At 31.0% G+C, this 23,651-nt stretch overlaps 1 protein-coding gene across 1 annotated transcript; it reads right to left on the reverse strand.

Annotated features, from left to right (window-relative positions):
- Positions 1–547: 547 nt before the first annotated feature.
- Positions 548–21,306, reverse strand: LOC132729644 (uncharacterized). Its single transcript, XM_060715450.1, has 12 exons — positions 21,207–21,306; positions 20,452–20,518; positions 18,795–18,929; positions 15,970–16,095; positions 11,892–11,996; positions 9,992–10,033; positions 6,401–6,434; positions 4,929–5,024; positions 3,917–4,050; positions 3,650–3,698; positions 2,165–2,260; positions 548–969 (listed from the first exon to the last, which is right to left on the reverse strand). The coding sequence occupies exons 2-12, from the start codon at positions 20,491–20,493 to the stop codon at positions 794–796; spliced, it is 1,035 nt and encodes a 344-aa protein (XP_060571433.1). The 5' UTR covers positions 20,494–20,518; positions 21,207–21,306; the 3' UTR covers positions 548–793.
- Positions 21,307–23,651: the final 2,345 nt, after the last annotated feature.

The following is a 23,651-nucleotide window of genomic DNA, read 5'->3' on the forward strand; positions in this document are numbered from 1 at the left end:
CAAAGTTTTTTTGATAACATTTAATTGTAGGGGTGTGGATCGTCGGATAAGTGACGATCCGATCCGAACCACGATTTAGCATTTACGATTCACAAATCGAACCACAAATCTTTTGTTATCAAGACACTCATAAAAACATGTACCATAGTTATAAAAACATGTTTATTTAAAAAACACAGCAACAATACTAAACATTTAACATATAAACTTTGTTTATGTTTTTATTCTTTGGATGAGTATTTTTATTTTGTTTTTTGAAACCAATTACTTCCTAGCTCAGCATCATGGTACATAGTCTTTAACCGGCAAATTGTATTTATAGGTAAACTTCATATAATTTATATTCACATTGTACTCACGATTTTAAGAGTGTGAGAAACAGTGAATGTATATAAAAAAAAATTAGATCGCGATCCACGATCTCTGGGCTAACGAATATTGAAACTCGATTTTTCACTTTGATTCGTGATTATCCGAGTACTCGGATACTCGCCCCAGCCCTATTTAATTGATCGTTCGATCAATTCGATTCGATCTCTCTAATATTACTTCAATTTCATCTAAAACACTTATAAATGTATTCATTCAAACGCGGCGTCTATTTCTTGTAAATATTTTGTTCATAATTGTTCATCGACTGAATGAAGCAATGTTTTACATAATTATAAAGTAATATATTCATTAGAGTAATATACGTCCATGAATACAGAAATGTACACAAATGAATAAAAAAAAATCTTGACACATTTAATGCATTTCCCAAAACCAAAACAAAGCTTTTTCGATAAGTCATCTACTCCTCATTTATTTTCACAGCCTCTTCGATAAATGATCTGCACACAGGACAATGATGAAGAAAGCCTTCACAATATTCACATGTCGACATGTGACGACAAGGAAGGAAAACGATGCATGCATCACTGTCGAGACATACTTTACACCTAAGAAGTTGGTCCAGTTCTTGTATCTCTGAAATAGATCATAAGTGCATTAACTATATGACATTTTATATGTACAATGTAAATTGAAATATATTATTCAAATTTATGTTGAACAGAGACTTCAAATTTTCATTTATTGATGTGCATTGGATCTCCCGTTTTCATTTTGCTCAATGATTTATTTTTATTAAAACCTTTTCTTAATTACATGATTATTGGAGAAAAATATTTTATCATCAAACATCTGAAAAACAAGTAAATACTACTTAAAGTGTCTCATGCATAGAATTTCCGCATAGAACTTACATTGCTAACAAATATATTGCGTGAATTCATCATTTAACTTTGGAATTTGGTATATCTAGGTGTTTTAAAAAAATATTTTATATAAGGTATGGAGCATGAAATGTTACTCTTTATTTCGTTTTGCATGTGTTACTTTTGTCTGGTACAACATACCTTTATTCCATATGTTTACTTACTATACGATATAAGATAGATATATAGGGTACTGTCACAAGGGAAACACATTACTGTGTTCCCTATTTGTGAGGCTTTTAAGATAGAATTTGACTAATACATCAGCAAATGAAAGATTTAATTATTAAGTTATTTAAAAAGAGTAATCTTTTGCATTTTAACACAGTCATCTTTTCACTTAACTTTTTGTCCCTCTGTTTTAAACTATTTTCGTCTAGTTATCTCCTTTTTTCCATGTCGAGAAATTATTATTAATTTGACATAGGCAATATATCTTACACATTGGACATGCTCAGCTCGACTCTAGGATCCTTTACAAGATAATACTTACGTAGTAGTTACTCATTATCTTCTTGTTAAAATGTTTGAAATTAAACGCAAGGACAGTGAACTGTTATTACATAATTATGTTGTATGTCTTTACTAAAATGAGCTGTAGAAATTTTTTTCCGGTGAGAGTTTGATCCAGTGTGTAATTTATGGATTGTTATTTAGCATTAAAAACATGGAAGAAAGAGGAAATAAATATGTTTTAACCAATCTAGAAAAGTTCACAATCAAAAACATAAACATTAAGACACCAATTCTTACATAAAACCTATTTGAGTTTTGTTAACTTAGTATTTTTTTATTTTTCGCTAGACATTCAAAACTGTTCAAATGTTTTGTAATGAATATATTTGTATAGAGAACGTCAACGAAAACAATGTCCAAGTTTTTATCTGCAAGTTTCGAGTATATACCTTTTTCTGTATCGTCAAACTCGCATTGATCTTCAACGATGTCATTTAATTTTCCGCTTTGTTGGGGTGCAGCATGTAGCGTTATAGCATTTCTTCCTAGTAAATATTCAAAAAGCAGCAAAATGGTTTTCATAAAATGTTTGTATGAAAATACCCATAATAATTATAACAAATAAAAGTTATAACAATAATCAAAGTCTGACATTATGAATGAACATAACTACCGGATTCGATAACAATCCTCAGATGCATCATTTTTTCTCAACTTTGTCCAATTTATTTTCATGCGTTATTATTTGTACAAAGACGTTTTAATCATAAAGACAATGTTTATTGTAAATTTCTTCTGTAACAGTTATTTCACATTAACTTCTCATTAATGCCATTAATCTTTCATTTATACATTGCAAGTATCTATCGTTATAAACATACTATAAAGAACCTCTATAATATCACATCCTAAGAACCTAAGAAGTACAAAAAGCAAACCCAAGCGAGCTCCTAAAATAGCCTTCCTTACAATATCTCAATTCTGACTTTATCTATCGTCCGGAAACCACTTATATATTTTTGTAAGTTTGACCTTGACCTCGACCCTAAGTGATCAAACAGCAACCAAATGAGAGGTTCTACATAAGTTTGTTTTTTTACAATGTCTTATTTCTAGTTCGGAACCAATAAGATGGACTTATATACAGGCAGACAGACAGACAGAAAGACAGAATGAGGGATCCTAACAAGCTCAATTCTTCGTTTGACGGGGTATAACTTTAACGTAATATCTTTCTAGTTATATATATGTATCAATGAATATATTAATATGATCAGAAAAATTGAAAATTTGGTTTGAACAAAATCTTACAGTAGAACAAAATCTAACAGTGCCGAACATTTTGATATTTTAAGTATATAACATATGAAAGGTGAATATATAGTGGGAATACTCGTACATTATTTATCTTTAACGATCAACTAGTTTCTTGTTGTTGTTTTTTTGTATCGTTTGATTCTTTTTTTTTTTGTTGGGGTTTTTATTTTACTTTGAATCATTTAAATAAATTAAAATGTAACATTTCAAAGTAAAAACATAAAAACACATAAAATCAAGCAAAAGTATAGTAACTCACTCCATAAGAATGTGTGAGTTTATAAACGGAGTGTGATAATTAATTAAAAACTACATAAAAACATTTAATTGCATAGTGTGAACAGTAAACAGGCCATGGACACCCCTATCCCATTGATTGACACACTTGTAGACATGATGTGTAATAATTCAATCCTTCGATTTGAAATAAATAAATTGACTTTTACACATAAACATACTATTTGCTTTTAACTTATTGTGCCCAGTAAGTATACAATTGATGCATGTGCATGATATGATTTAATTTGTGTAAAATTTATTAAAACTATCCATTATCAATATAATAAATTATGTTAAAAGTAAGAGAATTTGCTAAAACTTGCTAAAAATATCTTCACCTGGTTCGAGAACTGGAACTGTTTGAGTAGCAACATCATTAGTTTGCCCCTGAAAAAGTGTATTTATTGTTAATTTTCTTCCACAAATGACCTTCGTTTGTCAGTCTGTCCGTCCGTTCGCCGTCTGTCCAACTTACATTTGGATTTTTATGTGGCTAGAAGTACTACATGTAAATGTACGTTCTCTTTGAAGTCATTCATTCCGTAAGGCTTTTTTATTTCTTTTTCTTATCTTAATCATAATTAGTTTGTTTTAGATGTGCTTACCGCATTCCGTTTTTTATCATTTACTACAAACGGACACTTAGGTCTGCATTCAGCATGTACTACAAAAAGATTATCAGCCTGTCCAGGACGGGATTCAATATGACAGTCGGCAAATATTGCTCGTTTTCCTCTTACTGAAATGTAAAACATATATTTATATAGATAAGATATAAAATTGATCAAATCTCATATTTATTTTAGGGTGTTTACGATAATTTCTCTAAAATGCCAGTCCAAATCAATTGATGTGTTAAGTGTTCCTGTTTGTCTATTGACCTTTTGTTATGGGTAATTGAACAGGTTCATGTTGAAGACTCGAATTTTCATTTATTGATGTGCATTTGATCTCCCGTTTTCATTTTTTTTAAATGTCTGTTAATTTTCATTTTGTGGTAATTTCAGCCTTTATTCCATGTATTTCCTTATTATACGATATAAGATAGATAATAGGGTATTGTCACAAGGAAAACACATCACTTTGTTACCTATTTGTGAGGCTTTGATGATAGAAAATGACTGATACAATAAAAAATTGAATTATTGAGTCCCTTAAACTGGCCAATCTATCGCATTTTAACACAATGATCATTCCATTTAACTGTGTGCCCCTTTCTTCTAAACTATTTTACGTCTAGTTTTCCAATGTCGAGAAATTATAAATTTGACATAGGGTTTATATCTTACACTTTGGACATTCGCACCCTTTTCAAGTTAATACTTCTGTAGTAGTAATTTATTATCTTACCTGATTGTAATTTATGTATTGCAATTTTTTATGGAAACGTGGAATAAAGAAAAAATTGATAGTTTTTTAACCAACCTAGAGAATATAAAAAAAAAACATAAAAAACGATACCAATTCTCACAAAATTCTGTTTGAATTTTGTTTATTTAGTATTTTTACTCGACATTCAAAACTGAAAAAAAAACGTTTTTGTAATGAATAAATCTGTATTGAGAACGTCATCGGAAATAATGTCCAAGTTTTTATCAGTATGTTTCGACTATATACCTTTTTCTGTATCGTCAAACCCGCCGTGATCTTTAGTGATATTGAAAAAAAATTCTTTTTGCTGGGGTGCTGTATGCTGCTTCATAGCATTTCTTCCTAGTAAATATTCAAAAAGTTGCAAAATTGTTATCATAAAATGTTTGTATGAAAATACCCATAATAATTATAACAATAATCTGTCTAACATTATGAATGAACATAATTACCGGATTCGAGAACAAATTACTTTCTCTATCCCTTAGATGTTTCACTTTATCACAACCTTGTCAAACTTTATTTTGATGCGTTGCTATTTGTACAAAGATGTTTTAATCATAAAGACAATGTCTCACATTTTATTGTAACTTTCTTCTATAATGGTTATTACACATTCACCTGTCAGTAATGCCATTTATCCTTCATTTTTACATTGCAAGAATTCTATCTATATATACATACTATAAAGTACCTCTATAGTATCACAAAAATAAATATTCGCAGAAATATGTACAAAAAGATATCAACCGGGAACAATGTTACTATTTCAACTTAAACCTAGGGTCTCCAAAAGCAACAGCAAGCGAGATCTCTACATAATATTGCTATATACAATGTCTGGTTATAATATCTCACTCCTAATTCTAGTTATCGTCCGGAAACTATTTTTTTCTAATTTTGTCAACAGTGACCTTGTATTTGAGCTAGAGGGTGGGGATCAAAAACCAATCCAAAACGAGGTATCTATTTTCTATTTTAAGTGACTATAGTTATCGTCCGAAACCTATTTTCTCTTTTCGTAACAGTGGTCTTGGCTTTAAACCTAAGAAGTCCAAAAAGCAAAACCCAAGCGAGCTCCTAAAATAGCCTTGCTTTACAATATCTCATTCCTGACTCTGACTATCGTCCGGAAACCACTTTTCTATTTTATTAACTGTGACCTTGACCTCGACCCTAAGTGATCAAACAGCAACCAAATGGGAGGTTCTACATAAATTTGTTTTTTACAATGTCTCATTTCTAGTTCGGAACTTATAAGATGGACTGATAGACAGGCAGACATAAAGACAGAATGAAAGATCCTGACAAGCTCAATTCTTCGTTTGACGGGGTATAACTTAAACCTATAAACTTTCATGTTACATATATGTATCTATATATATATATATATAAATGCTTAGGTGACCATCAAAATTGAAAACTTTGTTTGAAGAAAATCTAACAATACAACAAAATCTAACAATGCCGAACAGTTTGATATTTTAAGTATATAACATATGCAAGGTAAATATATAGATGGAATACTCGTACATTATTTATATTTAACGATCAACTCGTTTTTTTGTTGTTGTTGTTTTATATCGTTTGTTTACCTTTTTGTTGTTGTAGTTTTGAATCATACTTACTTTGAATCATTTAAATAAATTCAAATGTAACATTTCAAAGTAAAAACATAAAAACACATATCAAAATCTAGCAAAAGTATAGTAACTCACCAAACATTTCAAGGTATTCTCTTAGATTAGATTCCTAGAAATAGAAAATAAGTGGAACATGTAATGCACGAGTATAAATAAGTATATACATATTATCTACCTTAATGTTATTTTGCAGAAACAGTTGTATTAAGTGATTGATTTTTCCGTTTCACAGCCCTTTCATTTCTAATTGTAACACAATTTAACATACAAACGATTATTTTTGCAGCTTGCTTTTCTACACAGTGCTGAATTTATATTCATTGTCCTAATAAGAATAACAGATGTAAGGCGGAAGTCTGTGTTGGTCTACTACTTAAGGTATCTTTGATTAATTTGAAAGGGATTTGCTGTGACAGAGCAGCTTATGTTTTGGATGGCTTTTTGCGCAGTTTTAACATGAGGCCCTTTTTTGATCTGCTGCACTTTTTAAACCTGTTTCACTTTTGGACTCACTGAGCCTCTTGGATCTGCTGCACTCCTCGGACTTGCTATACTTTTTGAACTGGCTGCGCTTTTGGATCTGTTGCGCTTCTTTGACTTGCTGTGCGTTTGGACTTGAGGCACTAATTGGACTTCCTATTAAATCTCAGGAGAATTGAATCATCCGTATATTAATTCTGTCAGCAAACCTTAATTTTGTTTAAGCACAAAGGCTTGAACAGGTAACATGTGGAGTATTTGCGGTACTGGTTATGACAATCGTACCGGCATTTAACCTATTTTAATCCTTTAATCCCCCCCCCCCCTAAAATCGTTTAATTCTTGTGAGTGACAAATCAAGTTGACTTTTGGTTATATCAACTCATCTCATTGGTCAACGGTTTAATTTTTAGACTTCTGATTGCATTTATTTAAATTTGTATTATTGTGTTTGATAGATTGTTCAGCTTCCTATATTAAGGTTAATTTTTCACATATATGTACAATTGTTTAAGTTTAGATTTTCATTGATACTTTGCTTTTCTTTTTTCTTCAGTTTCCCGTTTAAATCGTCAAGAAATGTATCATAATTTTCGATTGTATTGCCTAGCATGTTGTTTCTGATATTTAGGACACTGATATTCGATCTTTCTGAAACACTATTTCACACAATTGCCTTCAAAGTTAGCCAAAAGAGCAGTTAATTTGAATTATGATAATAACATTATTCATGTTGACACCAATGACATTAAATGTTTATCTGCTGGAAAAGTTTCTTCTTTGTATTGAAATTTAATTTGTAAAATCTTTTACTGATCAATCTGATACTATTCATGTGTCTTCAGTTTTGCCTCGTCCAGATAACTTTGTTAGTACTGGCATGAAATCCAAACTTTTAATATAGCTTTAGAATTAATTTCTAGCTAGGAAAATTAAAATTTTGAAGTCTTTTCGTCCATTCATTAAACCTAACCTCCCTCTTACTCGTATCCATATTATTTGTACTATATGTAGATTGATTATACTATGGAAAATTGGGAGCATATGTGTTTGAATTATGTTTCAGGGTGCTCATCTTGAATTAGATTCTTTTCAAGTTAGCTATGTTTCTTTACCAGGTAAACCCTAATACCTTGGAGAAAATATTTCTGGTGAAAATGGTTTTTCACGTTTTCCTAGAGAAGATTTGTTCTTTCTGTATATAACTGATATTTATAATATTTGTATTTAATATTTGTTAATTAGAATTTCATTTATATGAGTTTATGAACTCGGCTGAATACTTTACAAGGTAAAATTTCATAAGTTGGAGTATTTCATTCTATGGGCAAAAGTTCTTTCTTTGTTATTTCTAGAGATTATTAATATTTAAATTTCTGGCTTAGTTTTTCTTTGTTAAATTTTAAATGATCAATGATTTAGTGCAACCTTTACTTTCGCCATTTTGTTTTGGAGAAGTTTCAATTTAGGACAGGATGTGGGTTTGTAAAATTATCATGTTTATGTTTTATTTACTTATGTAATTTTGGACGTGATGGATGGAATACACATTTGTTGGTTGACAGGTAAGCATTTTAAATATATTTACAGTGTTTTGGAGTATGGATTGCTGCAGATTTATTTTTGATATTTCTTCTCCGTACTGTAAAACCTATGCTAACCGTATACTTTTGAAACTTATAAATAAGTATTAATCACTTGGCAATACTCAATTGATGTTCTACCAGGTATGAGCAACATTATATATACTTCATTTTAGAGTAGCACATATGCATGGCTGATTTGAATTGTTAAATATCTGGAATTATTAAGGTTGCTAAATTTAACAAACAATTATACAAGTGGTATAACATACTAAATTAACCAATATGAAAAGCCGTTAGGTAAAGTAAGTGGTTGCATATAAATTCCCGTTCAAATCAAAAGTTTCATGGAAAACAGTAGAATAAGATTAGTATTGCATATATTTATGAATACAATAATGTTGTTATAAAACTCTTAACATTCTAATCGTGATTTTTTCATTTGAAGTCAGTTATTCATCCTTGGTTTACCGAAACAAGCAAGAGGTAAAGTGTGTAAAAGGTGGTATAACTTTAACTTTTCCTTTTTAATAGTTCAATACATAAAATATGCACGGGTATATTCATGGTAAAAGTAAAAGGGGGTTCATTTGTGAAGTGGTGCTCTGACAAGGTAATCAACTTTTTTGTAGAAACAAATGTGCCATTTAACTTGGCAAAATATGCTGTTTAATTTTAAGAATATTGCAATTTAATGTTTATTTTAAAATAATAAATAAAACAAATGCACTGAGGTATGGATTGATTAACATTTATATTGGTATAACGAATTAAGTATTTATCATAAGTACAATTTAGTATTGTAGCTTATCAAATAAGTTATTGTAATTTAAAAGAAAAAAAGACGTCTGATATATATAATTTTGCATGTTTCACGCCTGTGTCTCAGTCCATATGAGAATCGAAGCATAAATTTCCCTTGTAATGAACGAAAATAAACATTTAATGAGTTGATTTTATGCTTTTATTAGAATTAATAAAAGCAAGAGATCCGAGCGATAATTTATAGTCTAATAGTAAGTAAAAACTGCCGTTAGATGCATGAATAGAAACAAAAATATATCAAAGAAAAAGAAAAGAATGAGGACAAGTCTTTGATCTGACAATGATTTTACTTAAAGTGTCCCTGTGATCTTTACATTTAACCTTATGACCCCAAAATGTTAATGGTCATCTACTTGCCATCCGCAGTGTTGGAGTTTCAAAAAAATATCTTATGCTATTCCGTCAGGGCTTACGAAATCATATAATATATGACTTGTTTAATACAAACAGATTTTATGTGTGTACGTTACCAAAGCAGGAGTTTCTCTAGATACATAACCTGTCATCATTACTGTAAGTACTTCAATACTGAACGAAACATTTATCACAAGTTGATTATATTTTTATGCTTACCTTTGAATTAGAAACAAAACTTGTCGTTTTACAATATTTACACGGACAAAATCCTAAATACATGTACGTGGATGATAAAAAATTAAATTCTATGTTGTGGTTAACTTATATTTAAAAATCACATTTTCATTAATAAAAAAACAAGAAATTAAAGAATTGCTAATATAATTTGATACTTCAGTGTATATTTATTAAATTTTCATACCAAGAATCTGCTAATCTTCATCTTCTCATCAAATGGATCCCACTGGAAAACATTTTTTTCTTCTTAAATATTATTCTTATATCTTCATAGGATGAAATTCAAACAGAATTCTGTTTGTTAAAAAATACAATATCGATCGTAAGGCCTTTTAGTAATTCAATTATGAACGAAATACTTTCAACAAATCGATCTTATTTCTATCGGGTTATGAACAAAAGTTTAAGTTTATAATTAAAGCATCAGGCAAGACGTAATTGTGCTGAAAGTAGGTGGTGTTGAAAGATACTTATAATGTAAGCGGAATAAGTTGTAAATATATCAAAGAAGTTCTTGATCGACAAAGAAATCTACGGTAAATATAATATTGACTTTTACCTTTAACCTTATGACTTAAACATCATTAGGATCATCTTATAACAATGGGCAATATACCTACTAAGTTTCACTTATTCACGATTTGTTAGTTATTGATCGGTCAAGATTCTATTTCGATGTCACTGTGACCTTTATATACATCAAAATAATTTGATTCATTTTAATTTCATAGGCAATCTTCTTTGGTTGTTATCTTTATGTATTCTTGTTCTTTATGTTTTCATTATCCTTTTATTATCATACCAACAAAAATAGCTACGTAAGAGCGTATTTAATGAATGACATCATAAAAATGACTTGTTTAATACAAACAGATTTGTAAATGTGCACGTTACGAAAGCATCAATTTCCCTAAAGACAATATCTGTCATAATCACTGTAAGTACTTCAATACTGGACGGAACAATTATAACTAGTTGATTTCATTTTAATCCTTATCTTTGATTGCAAACATTACCTGTCTTTACATAATAATTACATGGCTGTTATGCTTATTACGTGATATATATTGAGTAAATAAGAAACATTGTGAGTTAAATAGTTTTTCCCCATCAATTTGCCCGTGTAAATAAACACGCTCGTGTCTTTTTCAAACAGTAGCATTGAAACAGCGGAGCTATATTTTTTACTGCGAAAAACTGCAAAATGACATAAAAACGAATTGATTGCAGCATGTCCAATTATTTCGAAAACGAGGTGCCAAGTTATAATCTTGGTTGGTTTCAACTTGCACGGCGCAGTTTAATGGAGCATAATTTTTCGGGAAAAGGATTAGACTTCCTTCCTGTAAAATATACAGGGAAGAACTGTTATAGGTAGATGTCCATTACTCAGTTTGTTTGTTTTTTAATCTTTAATCAGGGAATCTTATTAGTCATTTTTCGAAATTAATGAAATAATCTAAAGATTCTTCCTGAAACTCTTGCTCCCAATTAATCTAAAGGGGTTTTGAAATCAAAGTTTCTAGTTAAATTTCTCAGATATTTGAGATCTGTGAACCTTGCTCTTAATCATTATACATTTTACAATAGTTAACACTACTTTTGAAATTTGATTAATTCTTGAGGATACAATATATAGAACCTAAGAAATAACCTATATATAAATGATATTTTATAAGTTTTGTCTAAAATGACGAGACCGCCAATAACGCTCACGATCCCGGACATTACATTTGTACATAAAAAGTCTTAACTCTGAACTTTTTCTTCTAATGATTTTTTTAATCAATGAAAAAAATAATTATTATTTACAACATCATCATATGCTTAATTTAACATTACTTTTTAAGTGTAGAAATATAAGACTTTCATTCCTTATTCTACTTTTTGCTATAAAGCATAATAATTGTACATATATTAAAATAAACCTTTTTTTATATGTGCTTGAAATAAAATCTTGAAGTTTGTTAAAGTATAAAAATGGCTTAAAACATCATTTATTATACCCAAAGCAACAGATTAGTATTAAATGCACGTCGACTTTGACCGAACTCGACGTTAAAATAATCATTATTAAGAATTACCTCTATTAGCGTCCTTTGAAACGCCATCACATCCGAATACGACAGCGTCGATTCCTCCGGACTAAACAGCTTCCTTTCGAAAGGTAACGGTATCAAGTGATTTGGCTGGGAAAAAATATGTATTAAGAAGTAGATAATAGCACCGGAACAATTTTATGCATGAAGATTTCATTCATCAACATATCAAGTAAATTCTTTGATATTGTTCAACGGCAAAAAGCTATCGCGTGCGCAAGTAATTAATAAGAAAATCATATGTCCCTTTTATGCCACCGAGGATACTACCTTTCTGTTGCTTAGAATATTTCTTAAATCATATATAAAACTTTAAGAATCGGAAAGAAACGTGTCACGATTAATAACGATAAGAATGGTCTCGAATGAATTGGGTTATGAATACTGCACTGATAAAGATATTCATTGTGAATTTGTGACGTGAGGAACAGGGATATTCTTTAAGTTAATATATGACTCCTATGCAGAGGCATGAAGTTTTTGATGGACCGGAAGTGTCCTAAAAGGTATTTTGGATACATAAAACACAGAACAATGGCTTAAAGCCGTTATACGGTGGGCATAATTATCACCTTTTTAGTTTTTATGGAAGAATGTGAGACAAATGTGTTTCGAGTGTCCTTTTTATTGTGTGTCGAACACATCTGCCTCATTTCCAATTTGTCGCAAATATGAATGTATATGAGCACATCAGTCACACGTCGTGAGACAAATGTGCTCCGAGAAAAATGTGCTCCTACAGTGCCTAGTTATAATCTTGACTGTATGTTTTCACGACTGTATTCAGTCTTTTTGCGACACGGTTTAATGAAGCATAATCTTTCGGGAGATATCTGTCTGAGAACGATTAGACTTCCTATAAAATATACAGGGAAGAACTGTTAATATGTTGATGTCCATTAGTCAGTTAAAAAAATACTTAAATCAAGGAATCTCATTAGTCCTGTTTCTAAAATTAATAAAATAATCTAAAGGTTCTTCCTGTCAAAACGCGTGCACGTCCAAGTTCCTAATTAATTTAAAGGAGTTTTGAAAGTAAAGTTTCTACCTTAATTTCCCGGATATTTGAGACGTGTGAACCGTGCTTTCCCTTATTAAACATTTTACAATAGTTTACACAACTTTTAAAATTAATCAATTCTCGAGTTTACAACTTACAGTATAGGACATAAGAAATAACTGTGATATAAATGATTTTTTTTTAGTCTTTGTCTAAAATGACGAGACCACCAATAACGCACGATCCCTGAAACTCATGTGCATACTAATGCCAAACGACACTTCATTTAAACATTAAAAATCTCTGAAGTTATTTTGGTACTATGAAAAAATAGTTTAAAGATATACTGTTTTAAATGTTCATGCCATGATAAGTAAATGCGTTTGTAATATATTTGATTTAGGTCTTTTCTATAATACGATATTAATTCTTTTAGTAGATCTTAAATTGTATATTTTGTTGTTTGATAAAGTCATCAACTTTGTCATATAACTTGATGACAAGTTATTTAAAGTTTTAAAAACAATTACCGCCGTGTGATATTCACATCTGTCATGAAATGGTAACCTGTTTAGAGCTTCGAATAGCTTCATTGACGGAGATCTTTGTGGTTGCTGTAAAATGATTTTAGCAATTCGTTTTGTAATTTACAACATTATTTATGTAGTTTTTGTTTCCTTTATCCCATAATACAACAATAGTCCATAATGGGCAATATATATGCATTGTACTCTCAGTAGATTATATTCAGTGTTCATGATATTATATGATTATTAATATGTTCAATTGATTTGAATTTCATGATTTTCATACATGTATGATGGCATATTAATAAATCACATACTGATGTGTGAATGAATACGCCGGTGTAAAGCAGAAACAATTCTAACAGTGTATCCTAGTTCAAACCAATAAATGTTTTGTCAATTGTGGTAAAAATATATTCAGTATCATGTAAAACACTGTCATTATAAACAAACAAATGTTGAGCTTATATTTTCCGCCGAAATAACATACGCAAGTTAAAGATACTTCTTGTTTTTCTAAAGACAATTTCGGTGTAATTGATTCCTATTAAGGCTGATAAGACATTTTTGGGTGACCTTACTTTAATAACATATACTTTAAAGAAAATATTGCGAACAGTGAAAGTTTGGTTTTTTATGATGCTAGCCTTTATTTATACACATTTGTACATTTCGTACTTGGTGGATCATTACAAGTCCAAAATTAGGTACACGTATGTGCTGTCGGAAAATGTAAAACAAGAGCTGTCACTGAAAAATTATGACTTGTGCCTTCGAAATGAAGCTTTGACATAAAATCCGCAACAAATGCCAAAATACCGGTAATATACGCCCGACTGCCTTTGATAATATCATTCCTTAAATTTCATTTATTTCATTAGTGTTGTAGAAATAGTCTAAACAAATTTTACTGAAACAAAATTTTTCTATTTATAGCTCTGGCGACAATTTTGTGCAGCCAATGTATGCCTAGGGATGGTACTGATCACTCATGTGAAGTTTCATTGAACTCCCGCCAGAAGTTTGGACAAGAATTTTCTATTATATCTCTGGCGACCATTGTGCGCAGCGAAGCAGAACGTGCCGACGATATGCACAATTAGAGATGGTACTGATCACTTTTGTGAAGTTTCATTATAACCCCACCAGCGGTTTGACCTGTGAAAGCCAAACAAGATTTTTCTATTTATAGGTTTTGCGGCCATTTTGTACAGCCATGTGGAATGTATAGATATGGTACTGATCACTCCCGTGATGATTCATTGAAATCTCGTCAGCAGTATGACATGTGAAAGCCGGTAAAGATTTTTCTATTTAAAACTCTGTTTTAAGTTTATAATCTTACACTTGCAACTTACAGTTGCATTGTAACAACTGCTAGTACGCCAGACATGTTTTGATGAATGGCCTAAAAATGACACACACATGTATCATTTTCAACTTATTGATATTTTGTGAATTTGCATATTTTAAGTAACATCATTTTCAATTAAAATTTACATGTTCCAAAATCACATTACCAAAGATCCTCAATAATAATAATCATACCAGAAAAGAACAAACTAAAAACTTAGAGTTTGGTATAAAAGAACATTATAAAGGAATAGATTTCAGGAAATAAAGGGAGGTAACAAACAAATATATTGGGAGGAACATTTTGTTTTATGTGATTAAAACCACATAGAACCAATATAAGCCTGAGAATTTTTTATGGAATGAAGAAAATTCGCTGCTACCTCTTGTTCTTATAACCACATAAACCCAAAATGTTTGCAAAGACAGACAGACGGACGGACAGACCACCAGGTGCATTACATTTTAATCGCCGATAGTGTTTAGAGTGTATAATAAATAAAAACTTGAAGAAGGTCTTGATTAGACCAGGATTTTAAATTTCAGTCTTACATATACCTCGAATTCGGACCTAAGGCATAAAACTCATGAGAGGTCATCTACTACATATACGATACGTTCCTACGTACACGTTTTACTAGCCTACTCTATGTTTTGTAACAGTAAGAGGGCTTAAAACATCTTAGGAATATGAACTCAAAGCAACGAATTAAAGGCTAAGGGAAGTCTATATATTTTATCCATGTCGACTTTGACCAAACTCAATGTAAAAATATTTTAACTAGAATTCCATGACAAATAACCAGGAACTTTTCGATCACCCACGTACTTTTAGTATGGTCTACTTAACTTATTTATTAATAAGTGTTCATATACATTAAATCATTACAATTTACAAGCGCTATGCATAACGTTACAAATTGATGTTCTTTATCATTATGTATGTATTATTGTATATTTTACTATTGGGTTTCTGTTTAAATTTTGTTTTCGTACTTAAAGGCTTATAAAATCAAACATTCAACCATACTTATTTTTGCTCTATAAAAATGATTATAAAAAATAATTAATATAGATTTCCATTGAAACAAAAACAAACATTTTAGTTACAAAATATGGCTAAAATATATCATAGAATACTCACATGTAAAATAAAATTATAATATACAATTGTTATCATTACCTTATTGCCTTGCTCCTCCTTCATCCCCTTCTGTGCCTCTTTTATCTTATTCTCCTCGATTTGTCGTTTCTCCAACTCACTTATCTTCCCCTTCAACACATCCATCATGTTCAGGGTATCATATTGCTGGAAAAAATATATTTTGAGCAAGCAGATATTAGCAACGAAAGCATTTCATACATGTTGTTTTGACAATTAAACATTAAACATTTGACATTAACAATAAAGTAAAGTCATAGATATTGTAACGTCAAAAATTTTCCAGTAATATGTTTTTATTAGTCATAAAGCTCCTAAGGGAAACAATTCCCTTAGATTCTAAGAGTTCCCTTAAAAAACGTAAGATTTCCTTAAAAAATTTCCTTAATTGCTATTCATAAAACTCCTAAGGATAAAATTTTTATTAACTTTGGCCGATTTTTCCCTTAAATATTAAATATTCAATTAGAAAGAACAATAAACATTTGCCCTTAATGGCCAATCTTTTTCATACTTCGTGAATAAAATCATAAAAATGACTTGTTTAATACAAACAAATTTGTATTTGACTTTGTAACCAAAGCATGAATTTCACTCGGGACAATATCTGCCATCATAACTGTAAGTACTTCGAATCACTTATCACAAGTTGATTATATTTTATGCTTTAATTTATAAACAAAATTTTTCTTTTTCAAATTAAGGGACAACTTACCCATTTTTAGTACCTAAAAATTCGCAGTGAAAAACAAATTATTTTGTTAAAGGAAATCAAAACCATGAATGACGGTTGAATAATCGTCTTAAAAGTGAGATAAATGTCTACCTATTCAGCAATAGAATTCTCCTAACTTTTGAGAAAACATAAAAAACGAAATTTACATTTGAGACAAGTTACGTTATTCAAAATAAAAAAAAATATGTCGGTTATATCCTCTTGAAATAATTCCATACTCCAACTTCAAATAAATTCTTTAATGAGTGTACAAAGGCAAATATTTTTAAGCAATTTGTTTTATGAAATAGATTTTCCTTTGTCCACATACTATTAAACAAAACAAAATAGCAATGTCAAAAAGGCCTTTCTAATGAACTTAAACATTAATTACAATGTCTTTCTGGTTTGTTTTTGTTGTGTTTGTTTTTTTCAATACCATTTTTTCTCATCTTCTGTTAAGCCGGCTCACAAAATTTAGTAATAATTTTTTACTATCACTACTCACTCATACTTAATCATTCATTTACTTCAATATAACTGAACAATAAACATTTGCTCTTCATGGGCAATCTACCTTATATTTTTATCATTGTTCTTTTATCATCATACAAATTCAAAAGCTACGTGAGAGCTAACTTCATATAAATAAAATCACTAAAATGACGTGTTTGATACAAACAGATTTGTATTTGTTTATGTTACCAAAGCATGAATTTCACAAGAGACAATATCTGCCATCAATAGTTTCGACTCGGATTGTTTCCCTCGCGTGATCTGACGTCATAGAGGATTCCCAATTAAAGTTGATAATAGCAAAATTACAATTACTGTTTTCTAAAGTTGTTTTGACGAAATAACAGAGAAAAACAATATGAAAACCTACAGACATATAAAATGAATGTTGGCGGTACGATATAGTTAAAAGATTGTTAAGTTGAGAAAGTTTAATTATTAGCATATTTGCAAAACTATTTTCTTGTTCCTTCTTTCGTCGGCAAGAACTGTTAAAACAGTAATTGATCAGGTAATAAAACAGTTATTTCAAATGTGATTTGGGAACAGTCAAACAGTTGTCGGGGGCCTTCGGCCTCGGGCAACAGTTCATCCATCTCGGGCCAACAGTTTGACTGTTCCAAAACCACATATGAAATAACTGTAGACTGAATAACAATAACTTTATAACAAACATTTGAGAACATCACAATTCACACGTGTTAAATAACATACATTATAAAAAATGATATACAAGAACACGTTTTTGCCATTGTGACAGATATTTTGGTATTCAGTCTCATAGTTTTTGGATAAAATATGAAGAAAAGAACAATCACAAAAAGCACAGGTTTTTCCCAAACAAGGGTGTCTATGCAAATATGTAGCCAACAAACATTTCTTACCAAAAGAATAACTGTTAGACACCGCATATGCCAATTAATCACTTGGCGTGTGTGTTCAATTAATAAAATAAACAAGAAAATATATATTTGCAATACTATTTGCAATTAGTACACGTGGTGGCTCATTTTAAATGATACAATATTTCAATTTATTTTGAATCTGCAATATAATTCAGAACTGTTGCCGGAAACGTTAAAGACGGTAAACTAAGATCTCGTGAGACTTTAATCAACCGTATATGAACCTATCCAGTCTTTACATTTTTCTGCAATTTTTTTCCAAATGATAACCTGACCTAGTTTTTACAAAAAAAAACATGCGGTTCTATTTGTGATACTGTTTTTTTATGATACCGATCTAAATTGTCAACAATATATATTATTAAAAAATGTAATTAATGCAAAACATCTATTTTTGACACAATTTACAATCGAGTATGACCAATATTATGTCAAAATACGAAATATTTACATTTAAAACATTTGTTATTAACTCAAACAATCAACAATGCTTTTTTTAAATATTTTAATATGGTATTTTTTCACCTCCTGTTCAGTCGGACCCGCCATAATGTAATCATTTCTTATTATTTCTTCTCACTGACACTTAATTATTCATTAAATTCAATATGAATGAACAATAAACATTTGCGATTAAAACATATAGAAACATTAATTAATCTGATTCATATAATATAATAGAAAACTCGCATACAAAGAATAATAGTTACCTTGATTTGAACTCTTATGCATCGCCCCACAAACATCACCTGTCTTTTTCTTATCTTATTCTCCTCCATTATTCCTCCCTCCTTATTCTGCTCCTTATTCCTCGACTCCTTCAGCAGCCTCTTATCTTCAAATGGCTGACAAACAAAATTTTTTTGAATCGTCAATATTGTACAACGGAAATATTTTCAAGTAAGTTGAATAAGTAAAGACAGTTACTTACTGTACATTCCACGCGACATTTACAAAATACCCCTCCCCCCCCTCCCCTAAAAATGTAAAAATATGAAAAAACTAGCGATGACTACGCTAGTCACGCACTGAAAAAATAGAGATAAATTTGCCAAAACATTCATTAGTTGCACAAAACATTTAAAATATTACTTAAATATGGATTTTTCTTAAATCTAGATTCATTTTTCTCAAGTATAATTTTCTTGAAATAGTTTGACTCATCTGGAGGCATGCAGTTTTAAAGACTAAAGAGACACAATTTAATCGAGACTGCAATTTTATGTCATATTGTTGTTTTCACCGCTTGTCTGGGATCACCCCTTTCTCAGCTTTATTTTTATGTGAGACATTTAATGGAAGTGAATAGTACTGGTCCTTCTCATGTTCGCTATACCATAGCAACTGTTAAAATAGACTCTGTCCGGAATTAAGAATATTTTGGAGTTTTCCAGCTAGTCAGGCGGTACAAACAAACTTTTACAGCTACAGCTTCGAAAATAAGCTCAACAGGTTGATTAATCTATTTTGACCGGTAGTGCACCGTGAAACTATAACAGTAAAAATTTGTTTGTACCGAGGGGCCCGGGATAAGCTTGGAAAAACCAACATTTGCCGATTTCCAGATAACATCTATTTCGCTTGGTAGGGAATCATTTTATTTACACTATCTCTTTTCCTTCGTCTTATATGAATTTTGTGGGACTTATAGTAAGGTACAGTGCACACCTTACCGGTTTTTACTCAGCAGGCTACTTATCAAGCTAAGATTCTGTCATACAGATCTAAAACGAAGCTATCTGATTTGTACAAGGCAGTGTAGGTATCAATCTGATTGTCGAGTGTTTTGATGTTCTTTCTCTTCTATATTATAGGCAAACATAAAAGCACACTGCCTGTCGTCATTATAGCAAAGCACAGAAAAGGTTAGTTATGTAAGAACATCAAAATATGACGTTATATTTTTCCCTGTGGTCAATGTAAGTTCACACCATCAATTATATAGCCAATTAACGATCATACTCAATGTTAATCCCTTACAGACAGTGCCAAAACTGACGTGCTGGTTACTTGCAATCATGGGTATACGATCAAACTTTGACACTCAAATGAAGTATACAATATTGCATGGAAAACTAAGCAACAATATAATTTATAAAGCTATGAAGTTCAAAATTGTTTTCGTTATAACTCCATTATAAAAAATCCGACTGTCGGACGACAAACAGACTCCGAGTGAACCTGCTTTATGTACGTTGTCTAATAGCGGTCGTTGTTATAATTTCCTTCTCATCGGTTCAAAAAGCAAGCGAACACGAAAATGCTTAATGATGGACGACCAGATTCATAATATTATACCCTTAAATTATTTTTAGCTTATGTAAAAGAGAACGTATTCTGAATGGTGGAAAAAGAAATTGAACCTACCGTTGCCATTGCCTCCTGAAAAGACCTCGTTTTCCCCATCATTAATCAAACGTCTTTATGCTGATCTCTAAGTGTACAAATGGAATTAGATAATTACAGTACATTGATGATAGAATAAGCTGATTAGAAATGAAATCACAAATGGGGCCATCTTTTCCGTTTAAGCAATAAATATTCACTGTAGTTTTCTTTTTAATTGTCTCTAGTCATACACGATAAAGCCCAGTCTGTCTCACTAGTAAAATATCGGGATAGATGATCCAGAAAGGGTTAATATTCTTACATAGAAGTTTTGGCTCATTTGTTGAGGTTTTTTTGCCTTTTCACCAAAGAACAATTAGTTTGAATTTAAACCATAGTCGGGCTGTAATCACGAGTGTTCAACACTTCACATGCAAACTTATTTTTTTTAATTTTCTATATTTGACCTACATTGTATGAAAGCAAAAAATGTCGTGATGGTGTATTATTCAATTTCCTTCGACACAAAAATTGTGTAACAACATTAAGATATTTGAATATCAAATAATGCACACAAAAACTACTGATAGTATTTATCCAATTTTTCAGTCGCAGACGCCATTAGAAATTTTGCCATTAAAGGCAATGTTATTATTATCACATATCGTTAACATTGCATGTGATGTATTACATCATAAACTATAACATACACAGAATATGATATAAAGTCATCGTATTCATGATTGTTCCTTTTTAATTTTTATCTTATTATAACTAATCAAGTATATACTTACAAAATATATTCACAAATTCCAGATAGAAGATATCCAAACGATATGGCAATATTTCGAAATTACATGGATTTGAAAATAGCATTTCTGCTCTATATTTGTCAAATTTTTAAAAATAGATTGATCTATTTTTAACTTAAAAATCAGTTTTTACCATGTTAAAAATACTTTTTCATAATTATTTATAGAAACCAATGAAAAGAACCAAATTTGAAAAATCTTCATTGGTAGGCCAAACTAATTTGTAACTGATTTTTCTCGTAATAAAGAACAACAAAAACTTGGAAACAAAGTGAAGCATTAATCGCAACAAAATTACATGAACATTGCAGACTCAGTTTGATTGAGTCTGTACATGAGGGATAATGAATAAGTGCAACATCCCTCACGCCCCCTAGCACCGACTTGAGCGGTACTCAATTCTCAACACTTAATAGTGCTGACATCAATGCTCCTGAATGACCAGTAAAATACAACAACACTGAAGTGAAGTACGGGGTAACGTTTACAGCTGCCATACAGCACTTGACACCTGCTGTTGTGCCGTATAAAAAACTGGAAACTAAGTGATCCTTCGGAAGCAATAATCACAACAAAATTACATGAAAATTGCAGACTCGGTTTGATTGAGTCTGTACATGTAGGATAATGAATATGTGCAATCTTCATCATGCCCGCTAGCACCGACTTGAGCGGTACTCAATAAAGTACTTAATCGGGTGTAACAAATTACTAATTAGGCCTTTCTTAATGTTCTTTCGTGTCATTAGGAGTTTAAAAAGTCATCTACTTTTAGGGCTACTAAAATTAATAAGGTCAATTTTCTTAATTATTAGCCTATGAGAGTAGCAAAATTCTAACTAGTATTTTTTCTTCTAATTAGCTGTTACAAAACCGTATTTGACTTTAATAAACATTAAGAGGACGTAATCGTTAATATTGCTTTTTACTAACATCTCTCATCATAAAGATTCATTATTTATCTACTTCAATATCAAATGTTTACTATCTTTTAAAGTTTTTACAGATAAGCGAGCTTAGCATACTTTTAAGGTAACGTCATTTATGTACATTGTAAAATCATATGACCAAGTGGGAAACCATTTGATAAGTTATCTTTTGGAACATGTAAAGTTTTAATCATCACTTATACTGCTTATCAGAAATAACGTTACCACTTTTGGAAGGCAGACAACTAGGACATTAAATGTGTGATTTGATAAACCAGAGTTATCCCTTTTAAAGTACTTTTTCTTAATACCTTAAGAGTTAATAAAATAATTTCTATAAATCCTAAGAGGAAAGGATCAACACAAACACACAAAAAATGAAGATAATGATTTGGAAAAACAAAATACAACAGTTATTAATATATCGAGGCCAAAAAAGAGCAACGGCTGAAGTCTTCAAAAAACATGATAAGCCTAAGATCATAAGTAAGAGATGCATTCATGGAACCAAGCCGTCTTGATATATGAAATAATGTTTGGAGTATCTTAGTTCTATTTACCCAAAATACATCCAGAATGTTTAATATCCGATTTTTGCTGAGTAAAGAGAGAATCTAAGTTTTGAGCATCCTATGAATTTCCAAAATAAATTTTATTTACAGTATTACGTAGGCCAGACTCTTGTTCAGTCCTAATGAATTCAATAAACGAATATTATTTATGGTATTGGCATTCAGACATGATAATCTACGCACCATTGAACACTTCCATCTTTCTTGTAGATGCCTGATGGTTTAATGTATTCCGTCCTCAGCATTTCCAAACATTCGAATCCAACAAAAGCTTTGTCAAATGCATGTACATATCTCTAAGATGATCAGGTAAACTTCATCAATCCATAATCGGAGCTACATAAACTTTTTCTTCTTATACCTGCCGCCACCATTTCCATTTTTACAGGGCCAATTACCTTCTCTGGCATTTCTTATTCTCTACCAGGATTATTTGTGTTATAAGATAGGAAAAATGTGCAGCCTGATCGGGACTCAAACCTGGGACCTCGGAATACCGTCTACCGACTCAGCTATCCGGCCTCTCACACATCCTCTCCCCTAAATAGTGATCTGTTCTGAGCCGTGATATACTCCTCCGCTTTATTATAAATTGTCCTCGAATTGCTCAGGGTGATAGAGCAATGCAAATTAAATTCTGAGCTATATCCAGTCACGGTCCATGTTGGGCGCAAAATGTCACAGGTTGAGAAAAAATGTGCAGCCTGACCGGGACTCCAATCAGGGAACCTTGGGATACCGTTCCGTCTCTCTACCGACTGAGCTATTCGGCCGCTTACACATCTTCTTACATTTATATTGATTGAACTTATGAACCGTGACATTTAACTTTACAGCCTTAATTAAATCTGCTACTGTATCCAGCTGCTGCAACATCTCAACTGAGTTTATAGTCGCTTGCGCGGCAGAATCCGCAACTGCCTGAC

Source organism: Ruditapes philippinarum, unplaced genomic scaffold, assembly GCF_026571515.1.
Source record: "Ruditapes philippinarum isolate M1 unplaced genomic scaffold, ASM2657151v2 ctg742_1_1_1_1, whole genome shotgun sequence".
Lineage (NCBI taxonomy): Eukaryota > Metazoa > Mollusca > Bivalvia > Venerida > Veneridae > Ruditapes > Ruditapes philippinarum.